This window comes from Chaetura pelagica, unplaced genomic scaffold, assembly GCF_000747805.2.
Source record: "Chaetura pelagica isolate M959 unplaced genomic scaffold, ChaPel_1.0 scaffold356, whole genome shotgun sequence".
In the NCBI taxonomy this organism is placed as follows: domain Eukaryota; kingdom Metazoa; phylum Chordata; class Aves; order Apodiformes; family Apodidae; genus Chaetura; species Chaetura pelagica.
Genome location: NW_009953964.1, coordinates 8,311,597 through 8,332,642, shown reverse-complemented (window position 1 = coordinate 8,332,642; position 21,046 = coordinate 8,311,597). Strand labels below are relative to the sequence as shown.

Here is a 21,046-nt window from a genome sequence, read left to right as displayed (position 1 = left end):
GTGGGAATATTATCTGGTGATTGTTGAAACTGAAGAGGCTTGATAAGCTCAAAGTTTGCTTTGCAGGAAATACTCCCGCAGTGAAAATGCTGTGTTAAATGAAGGTCTCTTGTGATCTGGACTGCTTGAGCCTTCACAGGCTGCCATCTTACCCTGCAGACTTGGAGCTCTATTGCTTTTTTCTCAGCAGCTGTTAATTTAGGCACCCAGTCAGCCTATTATGTTCTTTGCTGCTAGTTATACGCTTACTTAAAAAAAATTAAAAATTGAGTTCCTGCCTCTGATCATGCAACATCCTACCTCCCAAATCTGATCATGAGCACTGAAGAGCCAGAGAGACAAAGAGAGGGGAGGGAATATGTCTGTTTGGGCAGCCAGGGCTGCATTGCCATACATGGCTTAAGGGATGTTCCTGCCCCACATCTGGGTGAGATAAGCAGAGCAGTTTTTTCATTAGCTATGGGATCAGTCTGGATCATGGCACATCCCAAGAGCCCAGATGGGCTGTTTGCCATACCCACACTTGACAGGGTCACAGTGGACATGCTGGCATGTGGGTGCAAATCCAGGCAGGGCAGGGGAGGCTCTTTGCAACAGGATGGGCTGGATTTGATGGAGGGAGGTGGTGGTTTCCTCTCTGACTGTGGCAGCTGCTCCTGAGCCTCTCCCTGCCAGCATGACCTTTCTGAAGCTCCACCCAGGTCAAGTATTCAAGCTTTGCTTTGTATCCAAAGCCACTAAAGAGTGCATTCATGTGTGGGTAGAATGTTGTGCATCTCAAGTGAAATGGGAGGGTCTCTTGATCTTGGAAGCATACAGAGAAGAGAGCCACTGGAACACACCCTAATACATGTATTTCTTCTCCTGGTCCTTCCCAAAAACAAACTAGAATACCAGTGATTCTGTGCAAACAAACAAATGGAGAAGTACTGTAAGCGTATCATGTGGTGGGAACATGGTGGAGGGAAAATGCAGCAGAACAAGTTTTAACTTGTGAGAGAAGGATCACTGCAGAGACTGAACTCAGGATCCTGGCACATTCTCAAGCCCACAGTTCTCACTTTGTGCCATGCCAGTTGGATCCCGGCCCCATAAATCCATATTACGATCCTGCTTTGCACATTCCTACAAGCCATATCTTTTTTCTTGGTACTGTGAGGTGAGAGTGTGTTGGGGCAGAAGTCTGCAAAATAGCACCTCCTGTAGCCTGCTTTCTGATTTGAGCTCAGTTGATTACATCCCTCTTGCTATTCCCATAGCCCCCTGCAGTCACACCTGCTGCTGGCTATTTTAGAGTGGTTCTCAGATTTGTTCATCCTGCTTTGAGACACTCCAGTGGGAAACAGCCTTTATAAACTTGGAACAGATGGACATAGGCTTATGATTGCTTCACATCATCTGAGTGGTGCAAAGGAACCAGCGAGTGAATGCAGCAAAGCCGGTGAGATGTTTGCATGCAGAGTGAATGTACCACTACAAATTGTGGGGCATTTTGAGAAAGACATTGTTTGTTCACTAGTTCGATACATATGAAAACTCTCTGCATACTTTTTCCTTCCTTGTTAGCTTTACATTTTCTCTTTAATTCTGAAAAAGACAAATAGTGAGACAAGGTAACTGCCAAGTAAAATGTCTAAAAATTAGAACAAACACTCATAAATAAGGAAACAGACATGTTTCTCTTCTTCTCAGAGAAGAGAAGCAATAGCAACATCGCATTGCTCACAGACTCCTTGAAGCATCATAATAAAATACTACTTTTGATTTAGGAGATGTTCAGAGATGGAGCTGCCTGTTACTTCATTTTGTTCTGGCAAACTCTAATATGTTTAGAATTTTACTGTAAGTGCTCCTTGAGCACAGTGACAGAGCACAGCACAAGTCCCATGTTCAGCTTTTCATTCTGCTAGAAGATACTGGTTTAAAACCGAGGCTTTTGCAGTGCCCTTATCTTCAAGCATGTTTGTTGTCAAAATACCGCCAGCACTAGCAACTGGGGAAATTACATGAGTTCTCAAGATATTAGAGGTAGAGGGTTGCCTGGAGCATTGACGGATCTGGACTAGAGGTGCTTTAAGAGGAGATGAATCCCCAAGGTCTCCCCAGCTGCCTGTGATGAGTAAGTCCAGCTTCCTCAAGATACAAGAGGTGGAGATGGGAAAAGAGGTATTTCCTAGTAGAATAGGCACCAATGGACTGAGTAGACCAAGGAAAGCTTGTTGATATATTTATATTTGTCAGAATCAGGAAAGATATTTGAAGAACCCTACATGTGGTGTACCCCACTGATAGAAACTAGTTGGAAAAGAACACATTCCTTAGGATGTTTTCTTCCACTTTCTGTGTCTCTGGTCATGTATCACATTCTGGTGGTACACAAGAAGTAGGGGTTGAGTGATAAGGGTCTTCCCAGCTTGTGGAAGAGCTGTTTACCATGTGCAGGGGTGGAAACTGTTGACAGAAGCAGAGGGGCAAGCAGAGAGGGATGCCTTCAGCTTTGGGGACACCAATGACAGTGACAGAGGCTCTGTTAGCACAGCCATTGGGATAGAAGAGTCTGAGTTCATGACTTAGATGGTACTGGAGAAAAATGTTCAAGATATAACTACTCCAGCAAGTATTTCATCCTACAAGCTGTTCCGCTGTTCTTAGCCCTTGTTGGCCAAGCTGCAAGTGAGAATTCATTTTCCAGAGCCTAATCTTTTTATGGAGAACTGTGGTCTGACGTGTGTGCAGGGCCATAAATAAATTTGGGGTCATGACACTGGTGGATTAATGGGCCTGGGGGTATCAAGCTTGAGAGAGAGTTTTATGGGGAGTGGAGAGACAAAAAGCCTTGTTGATAGGTGGCTCAAAACACTTCTTCATTCCAAATTTTCTTCTCAGTCACACTCCAGAAATGTCTGTTCTTTTGAATGTGGTGGATAGTGTGCACTTAAAAGACAGAAAAACTAAAGAGGATGAATCTGTAGAGCATTTACAGCTAGTGAATACAAGTACATTGCCTTCCAGTGATATGGCACAGGAGGCCTCTGAAGGGGTTTTAGGGTTTTTTCTTATTTTAGCCCAAAGGAAAAGGTTTCTGTTTCAAAAAACAAAGAGAAGGAAGATGTCAGTGATACATACAAAGAAAAGGCAGATGCGGGAGATGTCGATCCAAGGCCCAAGGGAATTTGAAGCCCTCTTTTATCTCTAGAAAGATCATCAGCTAGAAAGATCAGACCATCACCACAGTACAGGTTAGCCTGGGGTCAGATGCTCTTTGTTTTTCAGATGCAGTTGTTACACCTCAGTTATATGCAAGCAGGCAGGGAGGAGAGATGCTGTGTCAGCTGCACAGGGCTTGGGGGCTTTTGGTCTGTGCTGTAGTGAGCAGTTTTGAGGAGCTGTAGGGCATTTTTGGCAGCAAATGTCAAGTGGGCTCATAAGAGAGAAGCGCCTTTCCAGATCACATCCCCTTTCAGTTTAAAATTGCGTTACTAAACATACACCATTTAAGTGCTGATCAAAGAAACCCCCGTGGCATGGAAACATTATTGATTCCTCTGTTATGTCTCACCTTGTTCATAGCCCTCATTGAGCCTACAAAGCCGGCATGGCCAGGGGATGTTACAGCTCCACTATCTGCAAGGGAATGGTGTTTATCCATCCTTGTGCTCATAAAACACTTCTTCTTTCCTGATGAATCATTAATCTGGGTTGTGTGCCCTGAGTGAGGAGCTTTCTGCCACAACAGGATGTGGTGGCAGGGAGAGAGGCATGCAATAGAGATTTGCCGTGATTGGTGGGGTCTGATGCAGTTTTTGGAAGCTCAGTTCCAGTTGTGCTTTGTGGTGCTGTTCAGCCAGACCTGGTTTCAGGTTTACCAAAGAGAAGTGCTGAAGCTTCTTTGCCAAAAGTACTTGGTGAGGAGTCTGTGCAGAGCAGAAGACGTAGTGACGTGACTTCCATCTTTCTTGTCATGGACCATATCTCTAAGACGTGCTAAAGTGGAAGAATGAATAGCTTTTCCATATGAACTGGGTTTGGTATCAGTCCCAGTTTTCAGCATTTACATAGACTGTACAGCTCTTGTACAAATACTTACTACACTTTTTCTTTGCAGCAGCAAGAAGTCCTTGGAGAATTACCCAACTTCCAGGCTATATTTTTGTAGTTACTGTGGTGTTGTCTGTGTGAACTGCAAAGATTTGGCATGCTGCATTTTTTGTATTGTCAGTGGGATAGTACATGTGCTGATGGTGGTCCAGACCTGTGGACATGTGACTTTAAACTATCTCATGTCTTTCAGATTTGACTTTTGGGAGAAGTGCTCCTCTTTGCAATTTCTAGGCTTGATGCAGTATTGTATCTTCACAACTATTATGAAGTTAGCTGGTTGTTCTGATATTTCCCTGAAGAAGGAAAAAGTGTCCTATTAAGCAACTAGCAGCCTTTCTCCTTAGCTTGGTAATTTAAAGGGGCGGGGGAGGGGGTGTCTTGCAAATGCAACCACTGGATGTCCTTTCACAGATTTTTTTTTTAATTTTTTTTTTTTTTTTCTGATCCCATAGTTATTTTATTTTTTTGAGTCAGGAGAAATTTCCAGAATGTAACTTATGACTAGGATACTTTTCCCTCCCACAGAGAGCAGATTATTGATAGCAGATATAGCTGGTTCCATCATGTGTTTGCTTTGCAGGCCACCTTATTCTACTTGTTTGTTTAACACACCTCAGCACTCTCTGTCCATCGTGCTGTGTTCTCTTCCTGCAGAACAACAGACACAAGTATTTTATTTTGGTATTCACAATTCAGGGGGGAAAGGCTAGCTAGAAGTCATATATAGCTGTAAATGCAACTGGATGAGAGTTTGTATAAAAAGAACATGCAACCTATAATTTCCATGTTATTTTCTTATTATAAATTTTTGCTGTATTACTAAGTCATGCTCATCATGCATAATGTGGTACTTTAGTTGGTCTATCTCATTAGGATGGGTGAGCTAAATATTTTATCGGAGCCAGGGAAATTTTCAAAATCAGGCTGCTGTGTGGACACAAGTTTGTCTTTGTGATTATGTTCTGTTCCTATGAACTCTTTCAATATCTGCAAACTGTTGCCCCAGCTGGATATGCTATTTTCTCTATCCTACAGACTGCAAGTAAAGATGAAAGAAAAAAAAAAAAAAAAAAAAAAAAAAAAAAGAGAGAGAGAGAGAAAAGAGCAGGAAAGAGATACAAAGAATAAACAAGTTTTGCAATAAATAGATATTTTGAGCTCGGTATTTCACATTGTTTCTTATTGGTCTAACCTCCTCCATGATTTGAGAGGTTTAACAACGCAATTTATTCATTTTCTCCAAGGGACAAGCTGCATCTAATACATGCTCTCCAGGTTCTGCTGTTAAAATATTAGGCAATAAAATCTTTGACTGTACAGTAGTTGTGGTTATACTTTCCCCCAGGTAGTGGAAACTCTGATTTATTGATTAAGTTTTCCCTTTGCACAGATTGGAATGGTTGTAGCAGTGTAGAAAGGCCTGTTTTTTCTCCAAATGTGTGTATTTGTTGGTGACCCAGCTCCTCTCTGATGAGCTCTTTGCTGAAAAGCCCTCCACAGTTGCTGAATGGGCATCTGTGAGCACTGGTGCAGGCTGAGTTGGATGCATTGTAACCAACTTGCTTTTCTGGCTGGTGAGAAGAGAAGGCTCTGGAGAGACCTCATATCTGCCTTCCAGTACCTGAAAGGGACCTACGGGAAAGCTGGGGAGGGACTCTTAACAAAGGCTTATAGAGAGAGGATAAGGGGTAATGGATTAAAACTGGAAGATGGGAAATTTAGATTACACATTAGGAGGAAATGCTTTACTGGGAGGGAGCTGTGACACTGGGACAGGTTTCCCAGGGAAGATGTGGGTGCCCCATCCCTGGAATTTTTCAAGGCCAGATTGGATGGGGCTCTGAGCAACCATGGCAGGGGGGTTGGATCTAAGTGATCTTTAATGTCCCGTTTAACCCAAATCATTCTATGATTCTATGAAAAGGGTCTGCCTGTGCTTTGGGTGGTTTTGCAGTATAGAGATAGTTATCCCAGCTGGTCTGAAGAGCAGAAGTGATTTCTGGGGAGTCCACTTGCACAACACAGACAGACCTTTCTTCAGGGATGTACTTTTAATACAAATTAGCTAAACTGGCTGAGCCAACCCATATTAAGGACAGACTTATTTGCCATGAGCCGCCAGCCTCTGCCAACATGATACAACCATTTGCAGTGATTGACATTGCAGATCTTCAAGGCATTAGCTTGGCCTGGGTTAGTCTGAGGTTGTAAATGAGACGTAGTTTGGAGAGGGATGAGAGATCCTTTTTTTAGACCAACTGAGAAGCTGGAAAAAACAGGTGGCCTTGGAGGCGTGGATGGGCTGGCTGAGGTTTGCCTTTTAAGTTTAACGAGTGTGGGCAGCACCTTGATTGGAAAGGAGGGGGTTCAGTCTGGCAGCCGCCAGATGGGCAGTGCTAGTGCCCGTGGTCTCCTCTCGTGGATGTCCTTTGCAGCACTCCACTGATGCACAAGTATGACTTGCTTTTTCTCCTGAGTGGACTGTAGCCTTCAGGCATAGAGGGGAAAAGAATTCTTAAAAACACAGCTGTTCAGAGACTTCAGAGGAAAATTATAGGAGTACCTCCTTTGTTAATATATATTTTTTTAATCTTCTGGTTTTCAACCACTGTTGTGGATTTTGAGTGTGGGGGGTTAATGTAGCTGCTGACATTAAAGGAGGCAGAGATGGGCACCTCCACCCTGCAAAGGAGCATAGCAGTTGGGTTGAGGGCAGGGGTGCAAGCACATCAACTTCCCCAGGCTAAATGCAGCCTTCCTGAATGTTCTGCTAAGTCAGCTTTGCTTTATAGGTCCAGATCAAGAGAGGTGTCCGTGCCTCTGATCTGAAAATAATTCAGTGCCTGACTGGATTTATTTAGTACTTGAGACCATGTTTCAGCCTGGGTGAGGGCTGAGGGCTCATGGAAGAAGGGAGAGGTGGCTGATCCCCTATGCTGCAGGTGACAACCCCAGGTTGTGTTAGAAAACACTGGTCTTGGCAACTTTCAGAGAAGTGAAAGGGAGGAAAAAAACAGTAAATCATTCTTCAAGCAGCCGTTGCCTCAAATGTGTGGGCTTCAGTGTTGCAGCAGCAAAGATAAAGTATTAACTTCATCCCTGGTGTAATGCTACTGGAATAAAAGTTATGGCATGAAGAAACTCGCCTTGCATCAGTCTGCAATGGGCTCTGCACCACTGCCGACTGCACGCTGTATTTCATAAGATGATAGAATATGAAGCTATTAGAAAAAAAGTAAGGAAAACCAATAAACAAACATAAGCTGCTATCAATAAGCATCTAATTTCTACCATTGTCTCATTCTGCCCTCACGACTCACACTCCCACAGAGGAACTCGCGTTGTTTGCTCCTGTTATGTGAATTTTGTAATTCACTGCATACAAATGTTGATGCCAGATACCCTGAGGAAGACGTCCGTGGTGTTGAATCAGTAGTGCAAGAATGTGTTTGGTGGATTCTTACCTGTCTAGAGTCTAAAATGCGAAGCATTCAGCAAACAATGTGTTATTAGAGATGATGCAGTATCAATCTGTGCATCAAGAAAGTCTGAAAACATAAGAAATTGATCCCTGGGGGAAGCCTGTGGAAATGGGTTTCTGCACCCTGAATGCGAAGGGCAAGAACATGAATACTCTAATTCACATGGCACAAAATACCTCCAGGATCACAACCCTATGTTGCTCCGGACACCCAGCCCAGATGGCTGCAGTGCTGTTTAAAAGCCCCCATATCTTTCCAGCCACAGGGGGGGCAGGCAAATCCTTCACTGCCCAAAGCCAGCTGGGTACCAGGGTGTAGGCAGGGGGATGGTGCTTGCCATAGGATTGTAGAGCAAATTCTTCCTGAGGATGCTGTTGCAGTACTTTCCTTGGTGCCAGGTTTTTCCTTCCTTCCCTCTTTCCTTAGTTTTGGCCTCCAGTGTTGTCCTAGCATGTCATGCCCACCCATGGTATCAGAGCCCTTGTGAAACCAGCATAGACATTTGGGGACGATTTGCTAGGGATGTGGCAGGTGGAGAACCTTGTGCTTCAGGTTTATTTGGCTAAGAAAGATTGGAGGGTGTGAGGGGGAGAAAAGACAAAGATTTGGTCTTTTTTCTTTGGCTGGAAGGAATAATTTTATTTGAGACAATTTTAAACCTTTTTTTTTTTTTTTTTAAATTAAAGCTGCTGAGAAGTAATATTACATCTTCCAAACAAACTGCTGAACTCAACTGCTTTTACCAAACGCATGCAAAATTTTCCCCTCAGGATCTGTAGAGGCCCTGGAGTGCCTGCCTTGCAAAACCTGGGGTGGTGAACAGAGTAACTGGAGAGTGATCTCCACAGGATACCTTCAAGACAGTCTGCTTAAGTGTGTTTATTAATTGCTATAAGTTTAACACCTAAAATTCTCTTTTGGTATGTTACTGCATACAGTGACTGGGAAGAAAAATAATGCAGAACCAAGATATTGAAAGAGATACTGCCCAGCTGATAAACTCTGAAAAAGAATTTTAAAAACCATCCTCTCAGAGGCACAGACACCAGCAGGTTTTATCCCCGGCATTCTCTTGCCACTTAATACACGTGGTTATTTCTTTGTGATCATTTCAGATGCCTCAGGAACAGTACGCGCACCGGAGCGCCATGCAGACCTCGGAAGGACCCCAGGTATACAAAGTGGGGATTTATGGCTGGAGGAAGAGATGCCTCTATTTCTTTGTGCTGCTCCTAATGATTTTAATCCTGGTGAACCTTGCTATGACCATCTGGATTCTGAAGGTTATGAACTTCACAATTGTAAGTAGGGGTCACTATGAAAGATCTGGGGAAGAGGAGGGAGGGTAGTGGTCTCTGAGTGTGAATTCAGATACAGCTTCCATAACAAGATGTTTTAGTTGCCATGGGTAGCTGCTATTACAGGGAGGAACAAATTTAACCAATGATCCTCTTTTTCTGCTGGAGATGTCTGCAGTATTGCCAAACTGAGCAATCAGCTCGGTGTTGCAAATCATGTTTCTACTACCTGCTGTCTATATATATGCTTCTAAGTAAATAATATATACCACCCTCCTCCAACTTTCATTTATAGAGTGTTTTAAAATTAATGAAATAGGTTATTTTGAACTGGGGTGTAGGAATGGGTTTGAGCTTTTCTCCTAGACTTTTCTTGCTTTTCTCTATACCTGGGAAGTTGAGAAACTTGATTTACCTTTTTCTTAGGGAAAATTTGTGGTATTCCATAATGATTTGGTTCCAGAAGCATCATGAAGAAAAATAATGTTTCCAGAGTGGCTTTCTGGGTGAGGTATTTAGGGGGAGTATATCTTTATCCTCATCGTGCCATGGTTGGTGCACATCAGTCCTGCCAGCAGCACTCCCTTGCTGCACAGGCACACCTCACTTCCAGGGCTAGTGAGCTTTTATGTATGGTAGGTTCTAGTTTTTCAGTAGATAATTTGGTAAAACAGACTGAGAATGAATTGACTGGTCTCCTATTCTTCAAAGCAGTTATTGACACCTTGGTCAGATGGAGTTATTTTAGGATCATTTGATTCTTCAGGAGCAACTAAGTTTGAGGTTTAATCGTGGATTTACTTCATTACACAGAGCTGTAAGGCTGAATTCCACTCAACCACTTTCAAGGACTCTTCCAGCCAGGCTCTGATGTAAGCAGTGTGTTTAAAGTCTCCAGGCATTTCTTTCTCTGCTTTGGTCTTGTGAAGCCCTGAACAGCTGTGTCCAACATTATGTCATTAATGGGCCATGAGAAGTTGAGTAAACAATCTCTGACTTACTATTTCCAGCAGACAAAATGCTGTGTCAGGGGAACACGTGACATTCATTTTCTCTAACTAGGATGCTGTCAAGGTGTGCAGAAGATTACAGTGCATGTGTGCTTAGGGAGCAGGCAATTAGAAAGCAGTAATCTACAAAAAGCTCCTGTGAGTGGCTGAAGAGTGAGCAAAACCAGAGAAATTAAAGCTTAACCAGACCGGTTATTTAATCTTAGGAAACTGATGCCATTTTTATACTTAATTTTTGCTGAACTGTGTTCTTTAGATAAATATAATTGAAAAGCTGGTATTTCTGATGTAATGGAAAACTTGATCATATGCTGATCATACAGGCAGTGGAATGGGTATGAGCCCAAGTACTAATAATATAGTTTCAGATTCCTACTTTTCAGGAATACAACTTTATTTGCTTAGACTAACATAACCTCTGTATGTCAGTGCTATGCTTACTGTTATTTGGTGGTGGTCTTGGGTCCTGCCTTGTGAAACTAAGTGAACTCTGCTCCTTTCTCCCTCCCAGCCTGCTCCCATTGCATTGTATTTTGCAGGCCATCTGCGGAAGAGTCATCTCCTAGGGATACTTACAGAAATCTTGCCCTTTCAGCATCTCTCTCCACCCCACTAGGATATACACTGGTTTCTGGAGGGATGTGCTCATCCTCACACTCTTTTCTGATTTGGTTTCCTTAGTCACTAACCCTCTGTGGCTCAATGGGGATTAATCCAAGGTAAAATATATCTGTGTATGGTTTTAGTTAATTCATATCTTCTAATGTTAGTAGTTGAGGGACAACTTTTGGTGAGAAAAACAGGCTACCTAGCATGGAATCCTGCAGTGGGAGCTGCTTTATGGCCATACGAGTCAGGGTGTATGTCTCTGACACTGCCAATTGGAAATAAATAGAAGAATAGGACATGTAAAATGTGATCCTTGCCCCAGTATATACCCATTCATCGCTTGATCTCCTGTCGCTCCTGCAGCCTCACCATCTGCTTTGGATCCTGCTCTGCAATCCCTCCTGCACCATTCCCTGAGGCTGAGAAAACCACTTTGCTAAGTGAATTTTTAGAGGCAGACTTTTATCTCTAAATAACAGATGTAAGAAAATTCTCAAATGAGGAGATGCAAGTATGGAAAAATCTTTTAATTTGTTCTTGTTCTGATAAGAGGAGCCGAGAGTCCTTCTGGGGTGGAGAAATTATTTGAGTACTCAGTAAGCAATATCTGCTGCTTAGCAGGTCTGAGTTACCCCAGTTCTTACAGAGCAAATGAGGAGAGGAAAGCTTGTAGTTCTGTTCCTGTGGAAAATGTAGTATTTCCAGTATCTTCCCACCCCTGAGCTTCCCTCCCAAAACATGAGTCTGTTAACTCCACAGGACAGTCCTGGCACTTACCAGAATTTAATGAGTGCTTATTATAGCCAATAAGTTCTCGCAGTATTTTAATGAGCAGAGCAAACCTGCTAAAGAAAACTCAGGGGTGTTTTAAATGCTAATAGTAGGGAGTGGAGAAGGGAGGAAGAGATACGAAGCAAGACAATCTCAGGAAAAATAAAAAACCACCTTTTCATGGATGTTATAGCAGTACCCGCCCATTCCACTTCTACATTAAGCCCTTTTCTCTCTTCTGCATGCTCCTTGTGCTCCAGGAGACAATTTCTGTAAAATTGAACAGCGAGTTTCCAATCCATGACTTTTAATAAACAAAGCATCACTCATTTATTCTAGGTTTTTCTTTTATCTGAATGTTCAAGACTCAAACAAATTGATGTGTGGCTGTAAGAGGAGTGTCCCATTCACGTGGGTCTGGTTGGTCACTATCTAGTCTATTCTCTGGTGCAGTCATTAATTTCTCATGTGGTATTTGATCCTTGTTTTGATTTAAATGCTTTCATTAGACACAGCCTGTATGAAAAACAGGAGGTGACCTCAAATGTCACCTGCCTGTCTCACATCTGGTCCCCATAGCCAGGTCCGTTTACTAAGTTCATTTTCACCAGGTCTGTATGGCTCTGGGACTGCAGGAAGCTCTGTGAAGGTTGCTACCTCTAAACCTTATTTTGCTTTTTTAGCCAAACCACAGAATGTATCTGAACCAAAGCCACCAATCTGGGTTGAAACCCAAATGCACCCTGAAGGTGGCCTAACCTAATTGAGGTAGAAACCACCATCCAGCACTCCCAGCTTTCCAATGGTATTTAGGTAAAGGGAATTCCATTTGATCTTGGACAAGCCTGATAGAAGTGTGGGATTTGCACATACTGGGTTTGGGGAGAAAAAAATCTCATGCAGGTCCAGCACAGGCTTGGGCTCTATCCTGCTGTCATGCCTGCCTTGTGGAGGGCTCTGCTGGGGCTGGCACAGCACCCATAAGGGTTTGTACTTGCCAATCTAATTACAGGGCTGGAACCAGAGCTCTTAACGACCTTCCTCTTTATGGCCTGACTGCATTAGCATCCAGTGATGTAGCTCTTTAGCAGGAGATTTGCCCATGACTGTGTATATAAGCACATGCATCTTTTATGCTGTATGTCTATGATGTGCTGAGGATCTCTATTTCAGCTATTACTAGTGAGCTTAAGCCATTTTTTGAACGCTTCCTGTTGCATTAGTTTCTGAGTATTACAACGAAAGATGTGCTTACATAAACACAGCAAACCAATATCCTTATTTAAACAGTACAAGGCTCAGAAGGCTCAGGTAATGGGCAATGACAGTGCATTGACTTCTTTCCACAAGGTTAACATACAATGCCTTATATTTTAAGCAGTGTTAGTAATCTAAAGCATTATCCATTATTACCCTTTTATTGCCTCTTAGGCAGCAGGAAGACCTCTAAACAGGAGAGACAGAAACTCTGTCCTGTTGTGGCTGTATTTAAATGGCAAACATTCACCAACTTGTCTGCCTGTTAAACCACCGAGGACCCCTTTGATTTTCCTTTGCCCTTCCCTGGTGTTTCTATCCATAGCTGTCTGTGTGTTTTGGATTGTATGCTTTTAGGGACAGAGGCTGTTTGCATGGCATCCTATATACACTCCTATATATTGACATGTACTACCAGACTATAAGAAATAACAATACTTTCCCCTAGTCAGTCAACTTGTAAGGCTTAAAATTCCTGGAGGACTATCTTCTAAGAATCATTCAAAATGAAGGCTTCATAATAGTCTTTGTAAGAAAAATATTCTGCATTTTTGGTCATTAGGAGGCCCTTCCTGAAGCAAAGTTAAGGTCTTCCTCCAAGCCAGGAGAGTATGTCCTGCTTCCAGCTCTCTGGAAATCCACCTGGGCTGATGGTGCCTTCTGTGTCTGCATGTGTTAGGAAATGCAGTGTAGAAATAGGCAGGTACTGACCTGCCTCATTCTGGCTTCCTTAGGATGCAAAAAAAGAGGGATCTTCTCCTGGCCTGGTCAGGTTGAGATTGGGGTGCTCCCTAACCACAGCACATGCAAACTCTGTTCTCTTTCCAGAACTACTCTCGGGTTTTTGAAGGTTTAGGTCCTTCAGCATTGGGTTCAACCATATTTTATTATTTCAATTGAACAGAAACAAATGCCTGTGATTATTCAGATTTCTGGGATTTTTTACTGCAGGTTGTGTTCATAGCTGAAGGGGTATATTTTAACATCATTGAAATATTAGCAATTTAGAGGGACAAAATGCTGCTTTAGGTGGCACAAAAGCTAACCATCATTATTATCTTGCTTTCTTTGTTAAAGGTTGATAAGAAAAAATACCTTTTAATCTTTTGGTTCTGAACAGTTATTTCAAATACAATTACTCCCTCTTGTGTGTAAACTACCTGCCACAATTTAATTATAGGAAAACAGTAGGGTAATAACACAGCAGTAAAGATGGATTAGTTAGAAAAGCTCATTGCCCTAACAGGCAGGATTCTTGTATTAATGATTTAAAGGAATAGAGTTTGTTCTTTTTTCTTTTTTTTTTTTAAATTAAAAATTGCCTCAGAAGAAAATGACTGTGCAGTTTATATTCCTTTTTTATTAGTTCTCTGGGGTTTCTTTAGGTGCAATGGTAATGCCAACATGGGAAAGAAACTTCATTTGCTTTGCAGCTTCTACTTTGTGGAAGCTAAAATTGTTTAGAGTTAGGTTTAATATTATTATAGCATCACTGAGGAAAGAGTGAAGTTTTTTTCTCTCTCTCCTTCACACATGCAGACAAACTTGTGCACTTTTCCATTCTAATTCGTGTTGCTCCACTTATAAAACAAGTAATTGTTTTGAGACTGCATGACCCAAGAGCTTTGTATTTCCTTCTTTCTTCATTCACATGGACTGCATCTTCTGATATAAAGATGTTAATCTTGTACAAGTCTGACAACACCAGCAATACTGTGAGTGACCTTACTATTAAGTGAAGAAGCTTCTATGGGTGAAATCCTTACCCTGGAATTTAGTGAAATTCTTGGCATTGACATCAGTGGATCAGCCCCTCCACTATATTGCTTTTTGTTTGCAGTTTTTTACAGTAAATTTTAATTTCCTTCTTCCTGGATTGAGGGAGGAAAAAGAAAAAAAGTTTATGCTTTTCTTTTACTCTTTTTAGAGATCTGAATTTCTTTCCTGGAGAGTTTCTGTATCTATATGAAATGCAGTTGGGATCATTATCTTTTTTTAAAGATACATAATAGTACTTTTTTGCCTTCACTCCTTTGGAGCCCAGAATAATACAGTAATTTTTAATAAAGTACTGCATGATGTTATTACAGGTTTTACCTCTTCATTGTTGCATCCTCCAGAGTGTCAAGCATTTGGTATATGCATCAGTTACTTCTAGTGCTACATCTTTGAAAACTCAGTCTCTGATAATGTTCCATTTTTTTATTATTCTAATACTACAATTTCTCAGCCAGCATAAGCACATAAGGCTTTTGTCTTTCTTATGACCAAAAAGTGATGAAAGGACCCTGTGCTTTTATTTCTCTGCCTCTACTCTCTGCTGAACCAGTGAGTTTTTCAGAGGCCTGCCATGGCATTGGGTATGTCATGGAAGCAAAGGAAGCTGTGAAATAGTAAGTCTTCCAGTAGCACCCCTAAACCAAGCTCGATATGCTTCACTGCAGTTACTTAGGTTTTTCTTTGACTATTGCACAAGGTAACCTGTGGCGTGCAGAGTGTTAGGACAGCAGAGGGGTCTTCTCCCTCAAATACTGTTGGTTGGGTTGCATGAAGAACAGAGTCTTGCATGATCGTGCTTCCATCTCAATGGAAAGGCTTCCAGCTCTCATTTCTCAGTTGTTTCTAGGCCACTGATTCTACTCAAACCATATATCTCAGACATATTTAGTTTCTCTGTTTTTCAGAGGAAGAGAAAGTGATCTTATTTATTAGTATCCCCTACTGTGGAAGAAGCTGCTGCATAAGCTCTGTAGTTATTACTCACCAGGAGTAAGAGATATTATAAATGTCCTCCTACCAGAAAAAGTTTTTATTGGTGCTGTTTTCCTACTGAACACCCAAGAATTTAGCCCTTAAATCTCGATACCCAGCATCTCTTGGTTAGTTCTACTACTGATTTGCAGGAAGCTGTTGAAAACTCAGCAACACCCCATCCTCATGCTTGCAGATCCATGCATGCACACAGGCAAAACATTTTCTGGCAGATTTGCTGTATGGGCCACACTGTCAAGCCTCAATAGCCAATCTCCTGCATATATCCACAGCAGGAAAATGTACTGCTGCATTAAAAATACATTATGGCTTTGTCTGGCCCCTTCCAGGAAGAGAGGAACCAAAATAGATGGAGAAGGGAGAAAAGTAGCAGGGATTTGGCTGGTTTGTGGATGTAAAGTTGAGCATTTGGTTTCTGGAATAATGCTTCCTTTCCAGGCATTTCTGCCTGTGAACAGAGAGGGTCCCATATGCTGGTGCCCCATGTCCCTGCTGTGCTGTGGGGAGTAGGGTGAGAAGCTTTATCAGGGCAGGAGCAGCTGCTCCAGGGAGCGATGGCAGCAGGACCTGGCAAAGAGTGAGGAGGGCATGGATGGGTAGGCTGTGCATGGGGGTGAGTCAAACTCTTGATCCCAGATCCCACCTTCTGCCCCCTTCCTTCAGAGGAGATTGTTCTCAGCTTCTCTTTCATCTGAGAAATAAGATATTTCACATTAACATTCATCTCAGTGCCAACAAAAGATCTTCAGTCTAGCAGTTCTGAAGCAGGGAGAGATTTGTCTCTTAGAGAACAAGTAAAAGGTATTATTATAAATGTGCAAAAGAACAAAACCAAGCTTGCTGCTGAAATGCCAATAATCAATTAATCCTTTGAATAGCTTGCAAGCTGATCCCTCCCCATATTCTCACAGTACACTAGGAGAAATTATTTAATTTGGGAATCCACACAGAAATGACATGGCAAGCTGAGCTATAGAGTAAGTTTTTCACTGCTGCTTCTCTGTTTCTTGGGCTTTTTTTTTTTTTTTTTCCTTCTGAGCTTCCTGACATACCTCCTGAACTCCCTGCATGGCAGAGAACAATGACCTTCTCAGCTCTGAAAAGTTAGCAGCCATTGCTGTAGCAATAATATAATTCTTCTGAAGGACTCCTTCTCTGTAGCTGCCTTAAGGCTGAGGTACTGCATGGAGTAGTCTTCATGCTTCCTTCAACTGGTCCTGGAACTGCAAAACCATAAGCTTTTCAGAAAGCTGCTTCTTAAAATGTTTCTTGGTGTTTGTTCCCAAGCCCCTGCTGTTTGCATCTTGGGTTGTGGTGTAATCCATGGAAAGGGGACAGAGGCAGCTCTTTCTGATGCTGTAAATGACTGTCCAAAGTATGGAGCAGCAGAACCCTCCATCTTCTGCAGATGAAGCCTCAGCTCGTGGGCTGACTGCTGCCCCTTAGCTATGATAAGCTTGTGTTTGACTAAACAAAGGGTGTTATTCTCTCAGCAATTTTATGCATTTAATTTCTTTACTTCTGTAATTGTCCAAAACTGCTCTACGGACTGATGGTTTTGAGGACAGAACTGGAGACCTGTGGTTGTGTGGAGCCTGCCTTTCCCCTCCCCTCCTGCAGAGCTGTATTATCTCTTCTCCACTTACACGCTACCATACCTGATTTGATAGATGTATTTTAAATACTTTCTGCTATTTCATGTGCATGTTCTTCCAGAGCTCGGCCATGGAGATGAGCTTGAATATACCATTTGAATTCATCATAGCTTGCATTTTAGTTCTGGTCATTTCCACTTCAATTACATCTTCCCTATTACCCATCCTGCCTTCACTGCCATGGTCAACACTAAGATGGACTGAGGTAATTATTTGTATTGAGGCCCAAGTTTCTATGGGACTACACTCCGGTGCACTTGCATGAAGGACAACCTCTTAACACTGAAATGATGTGGTTGCAGACAGATTTATAGAAGAAGAATAGATTTACGCAGGTAATTCAGCCTTGACCTCTTGAATTCTCATTACTTTGTGTCCGCCCAGCACTACTGCCCACCTCTTTCCTTTTTAAATGAGTCCAGTAACTAATAGTGAAATTACAGTAATCTGCTATATGAAATTTGTGATTATTTGCATTTAATGAAAGGCTTCTCTTGAGAAAGTGAAGGGCAGCTTAACCTCAGAGAAGCCTCTGCATCTCCAGTAATTGTTTCTAATTGAAGTCTTTAGAGTTTCCACCCCACCACAGGAAAAGGAAAATAAACCTTCAAATATGAAAAGTTTGCTCCCACACACAGGATCCCTGAAAATTAGTTTATCCTTATGCCTTTAAGGTGAGCAAGGGTCCTTGTAAATCAATCTTCAGTGTTGGTTAGCCAGCTAAAATTAAAGTTCAATTACTCAAAAGCCTGGTTTGTGGTGCATTTATGAGAAATCTAAGAGCAAAGTCCACCCTGCCAAATTGGCCGTGCAGGTGGCTGTAGGGGGTGCAAATACACGTGTCCTGCCTAAGTCTTCCTGAAGGTTTCATTTCCATCATGGGCTTCTAGTTCTGTATGGTTCTTGTTGACTTCCAATGGTATTTTGGTTATTCTAAAGGAAAATTACAAGCTTTTCAAATCGGTGTGTCCTAGGAAGCTCAGGAGAGGGCTTTGCCAGCCTGAGGTGAGTGGAGCTGCACACAGGCACTACCTCTGTGGTCGGGAATATCTCAAATATCTCCACAATCCTCCCCCTTACAGGGCTCCAAGTCTACCAGGACTGTCTTTGTTGCCACTCGAAGTGAATCTTTCTCATGACAAACCATTTATAGTTTGGCAGTTGTTGACATGAGAATATGGGTTCGGGCAACTTTTTCTAGGATGCTTGCCAGCACCTTGCCCCAGTAATCCTGGTATGTGAAGTGTGCCCCTAAGGCAGCCACAGCATTTTATAGCCCATCATCTGTGGCACAGCTGTTGGGAACCAGTTGTACTCCTCTCGCTGAGGTGCTGCCCTGTCTGGTGCAAGGAGGTGAGCTGTGGCTGGAAGGGTCTGATGGGGTCTGTGGGTGCCATGTCTGGGGAGGAACACGGCACCACATGTTAAAGCCACCACCTCAGACTCCAGCGTGTGGCACTTCAATTACACATTCTGCTTAATTACAACTATCAGGGTTTCTGAGCCACTTCTGGCAGCACAGTCCCTCTGATTGCACCCTTTGGCTCTATTAAAATCCCTCCTGGTATTACAGATCTGAAAACAGGCATGACAAAAGTAAGTGTCTACGTTGTAGCAGCAGATGTGGCCATCTTCTACTGTTTATTCTCTCATCTGAAGATACTGGTATTGAAAAACATGAGAGGCTTCTGCTTTCCTGTTCACGCATTGTGCATTAACGCCTTATATCGCACAAGTCAGCAGAATTATGCGTCTGATTTCTGCTTTTTATCATCTTGAAGGTTCTCTTTAATACCTGCTGAAACACATAAAATGTCTAGATGGACTGAAATCTTTCAGAGTGACCTCTTAGAGGGCTACAGGTAAGTCAGTAATGGAAATGTCAGTGTTTGTCAGCAGTCGATTTGTCATATTTTTTGAAGTTGCAGCTACAGTTAAATACATGAATACATGCGTGACCTACCTCTGTTAATTCTTAGCAAGCAAACATGGTTGGCAAAGTGCACCTCTTCATTTTATGGAAAGAAAAAAATTACCTGTAGTTATGTATGCAGAGCCCTGAAACATATGCATTTTGTGTCGGTGCAAGTCATATAGATGTGTGTAGGTGCTGATTTTGAATCAGATTATTTAGTAGGGTGGTATTGTTTCTGACAACAAATATTTAATCTTTCAAAACAAGATATTAAGAAGTCTTGTTCTGGGAAACTAGTAAATCAAATGCCTTTCACAGTCTTTACTTCTCCTGTATGCTAGAATGGGAATTCCTTCTAATTATGTACTTGTGCACACAAACTGCTTCTGAATCAAGCATTTCTTTACAGAGGAAGGTCATCAACACAGACTGATAGAAGCTTTACAGGAAAACCTTGGATCTTGTGAAGGGGAGGAACTTTAGCCTGAGCACATGATAGCTGGGTTATAGGAAGACTGGGTGGATCCCAGCAATTCTGCTGTGGTTTTACAGAAAAATACATTGTCTAGAAGGGAGAGTGATTCATTTCACCAGCAGGTATAGATTATAAGGCAAATTTCATCTTTATTTGAAGTTGTATGTCAAGACCTATTGACTAAAGATAATAGCCTTTCTCAGGGTTATACAGGATTTGGTCTTGTACATTCCCCAAGAAAACTGTGTGTATTAGGAGACGGAGGTGTTTGGTTCCTTTCTGCAGTGGAGCTACTTTTATTGCCATTACACCTTTCTTCTAATTGGAAGTTTTTATGCCTTGTTGGTCCTTTTCCTTTGAGCTGAAAATGAAAATAAACATGGAGTAGCCAGTTGTTTGATGGGTGACTTGTTTCTCTCCTCTTAGAGGGATGTAAATCCATGGCATAGCTTCAGGTTACACAGATGTAAATGTGAGTAGAACAGGCTGGCAACACACAGCTCCAGAGGGCAGGCTGCAAAGGATTTAAACTTTGACATATAAACAATATCTGGGCAATTGGAAATACGACTTTGTCCTGGCTTGGTGGTTTTTTTGGTGTTTGGGTTTGTTGTTGTTTACCTGGAGGACTCGGGTAACTATAGACCGGTCAGCCTCACCTCCATCCCTGGAAAGGTGATGGAACAACTTGTTCTTGTCACTATCTCCAGGCACATCAAGGACATGGGGGTCATCAGGAGCAGTCAGCATGGTTTTATCAAGGGTAAATCATGTTTGACTAACCTCATAGCCTTCTATGAGGAAATTACTAGGTGGATAGATTATGGTAGAGCGGTAGATGTGGTTTATCTTGATTTCAGTAAAGCATTTGACACCGTCTCCCACAGCATCCTTGTAGATAAGTTGATCAGGTATGGGTTTGGTGATGAGGTAGTGAGGTGGATTAGGAACTAGTTGAAAGGAAGGAGTCAGAGAGTTGTAGTCAATGGGGCAGAATCTGTTTGGAGGTGTGTGACTAGTGGAGTCCCACAGGGGTCGGTACTGGGACCGGTGTTGTTCAACATCTTCATCAACGACCTGGATGAGGGTATAGAATGTACCCTCAGCAAGTTTGCTGATGACACTAAGCTGGGAGGAGTGACTGACACACCAGAAGGCTGTGCTGCCATTCAGAGAGACTTAGACAGGCTGGAGAGTTGGGCGGGGAGAAACATGATGAAATTCAACAAGGGGAAGTGCAGAGTTTTACATTTGGGGAAGAACAACACCATGTCCCAGTACAGGTTGGGGGCTGAACTGCTGGAGAGTAGTGTAGGTGAAAGAGACCTGGGGGTCCTGGTAGACAGGAGGATGACCATGAGCCAGCATTGTGCCCTTGTGGCCAAGAAGGCCAATGGCATCCTGGGATGCATTAGAAAGGGTGTGGTTAGTAGGTCAAGAGAGGTTCTCCTCCCCCTCTATTCTGCATTGGTGAGGCCACATCTGGAGTATTGTGTCCAGTTCTGGGCCCCTCAGTTCAAGAAGGACAGGGAACTGCTCGAAAGAGTCCAGCGCAGAGCTACAAAGATGATTAAGGGAGTGGAACATCTCCCTTATGAGGAAAGGCTGAGAGAGCTGGGTCTCTTTAGCTTGGAGAAAAGGAGACTGAGGGGTGACCTCATCAATGTTTACAAATATGTAAGGGGTGAGTGTCAGGGGGAC

General features: G+C 42.6%; 1 protein-coding gene across 1 annotated transcript in view; it reads left to right on the top strand.

Annotated features, from left to right (window-relative positions):
- The window catches only part of SGCD (sarcoglycan, delta (35kDa dystrophin-associated glycoprotein)), a 195,005-nt gene that overhangs the window by 64,726 nt on the left and 109,233 nt on the right, over positions 1-21,046 (top strand). The window contains exon 2 of the mRNA XM_010002006.1: positions 8,699-8,884. Within this exon, the coding sequence (XP_010000308.1) occupies positions 8,699-8,884 (186 nt within the window). The remainder of the gene's footprint in view (positions 1-8,698; positions 8,885-21,046) is intronic.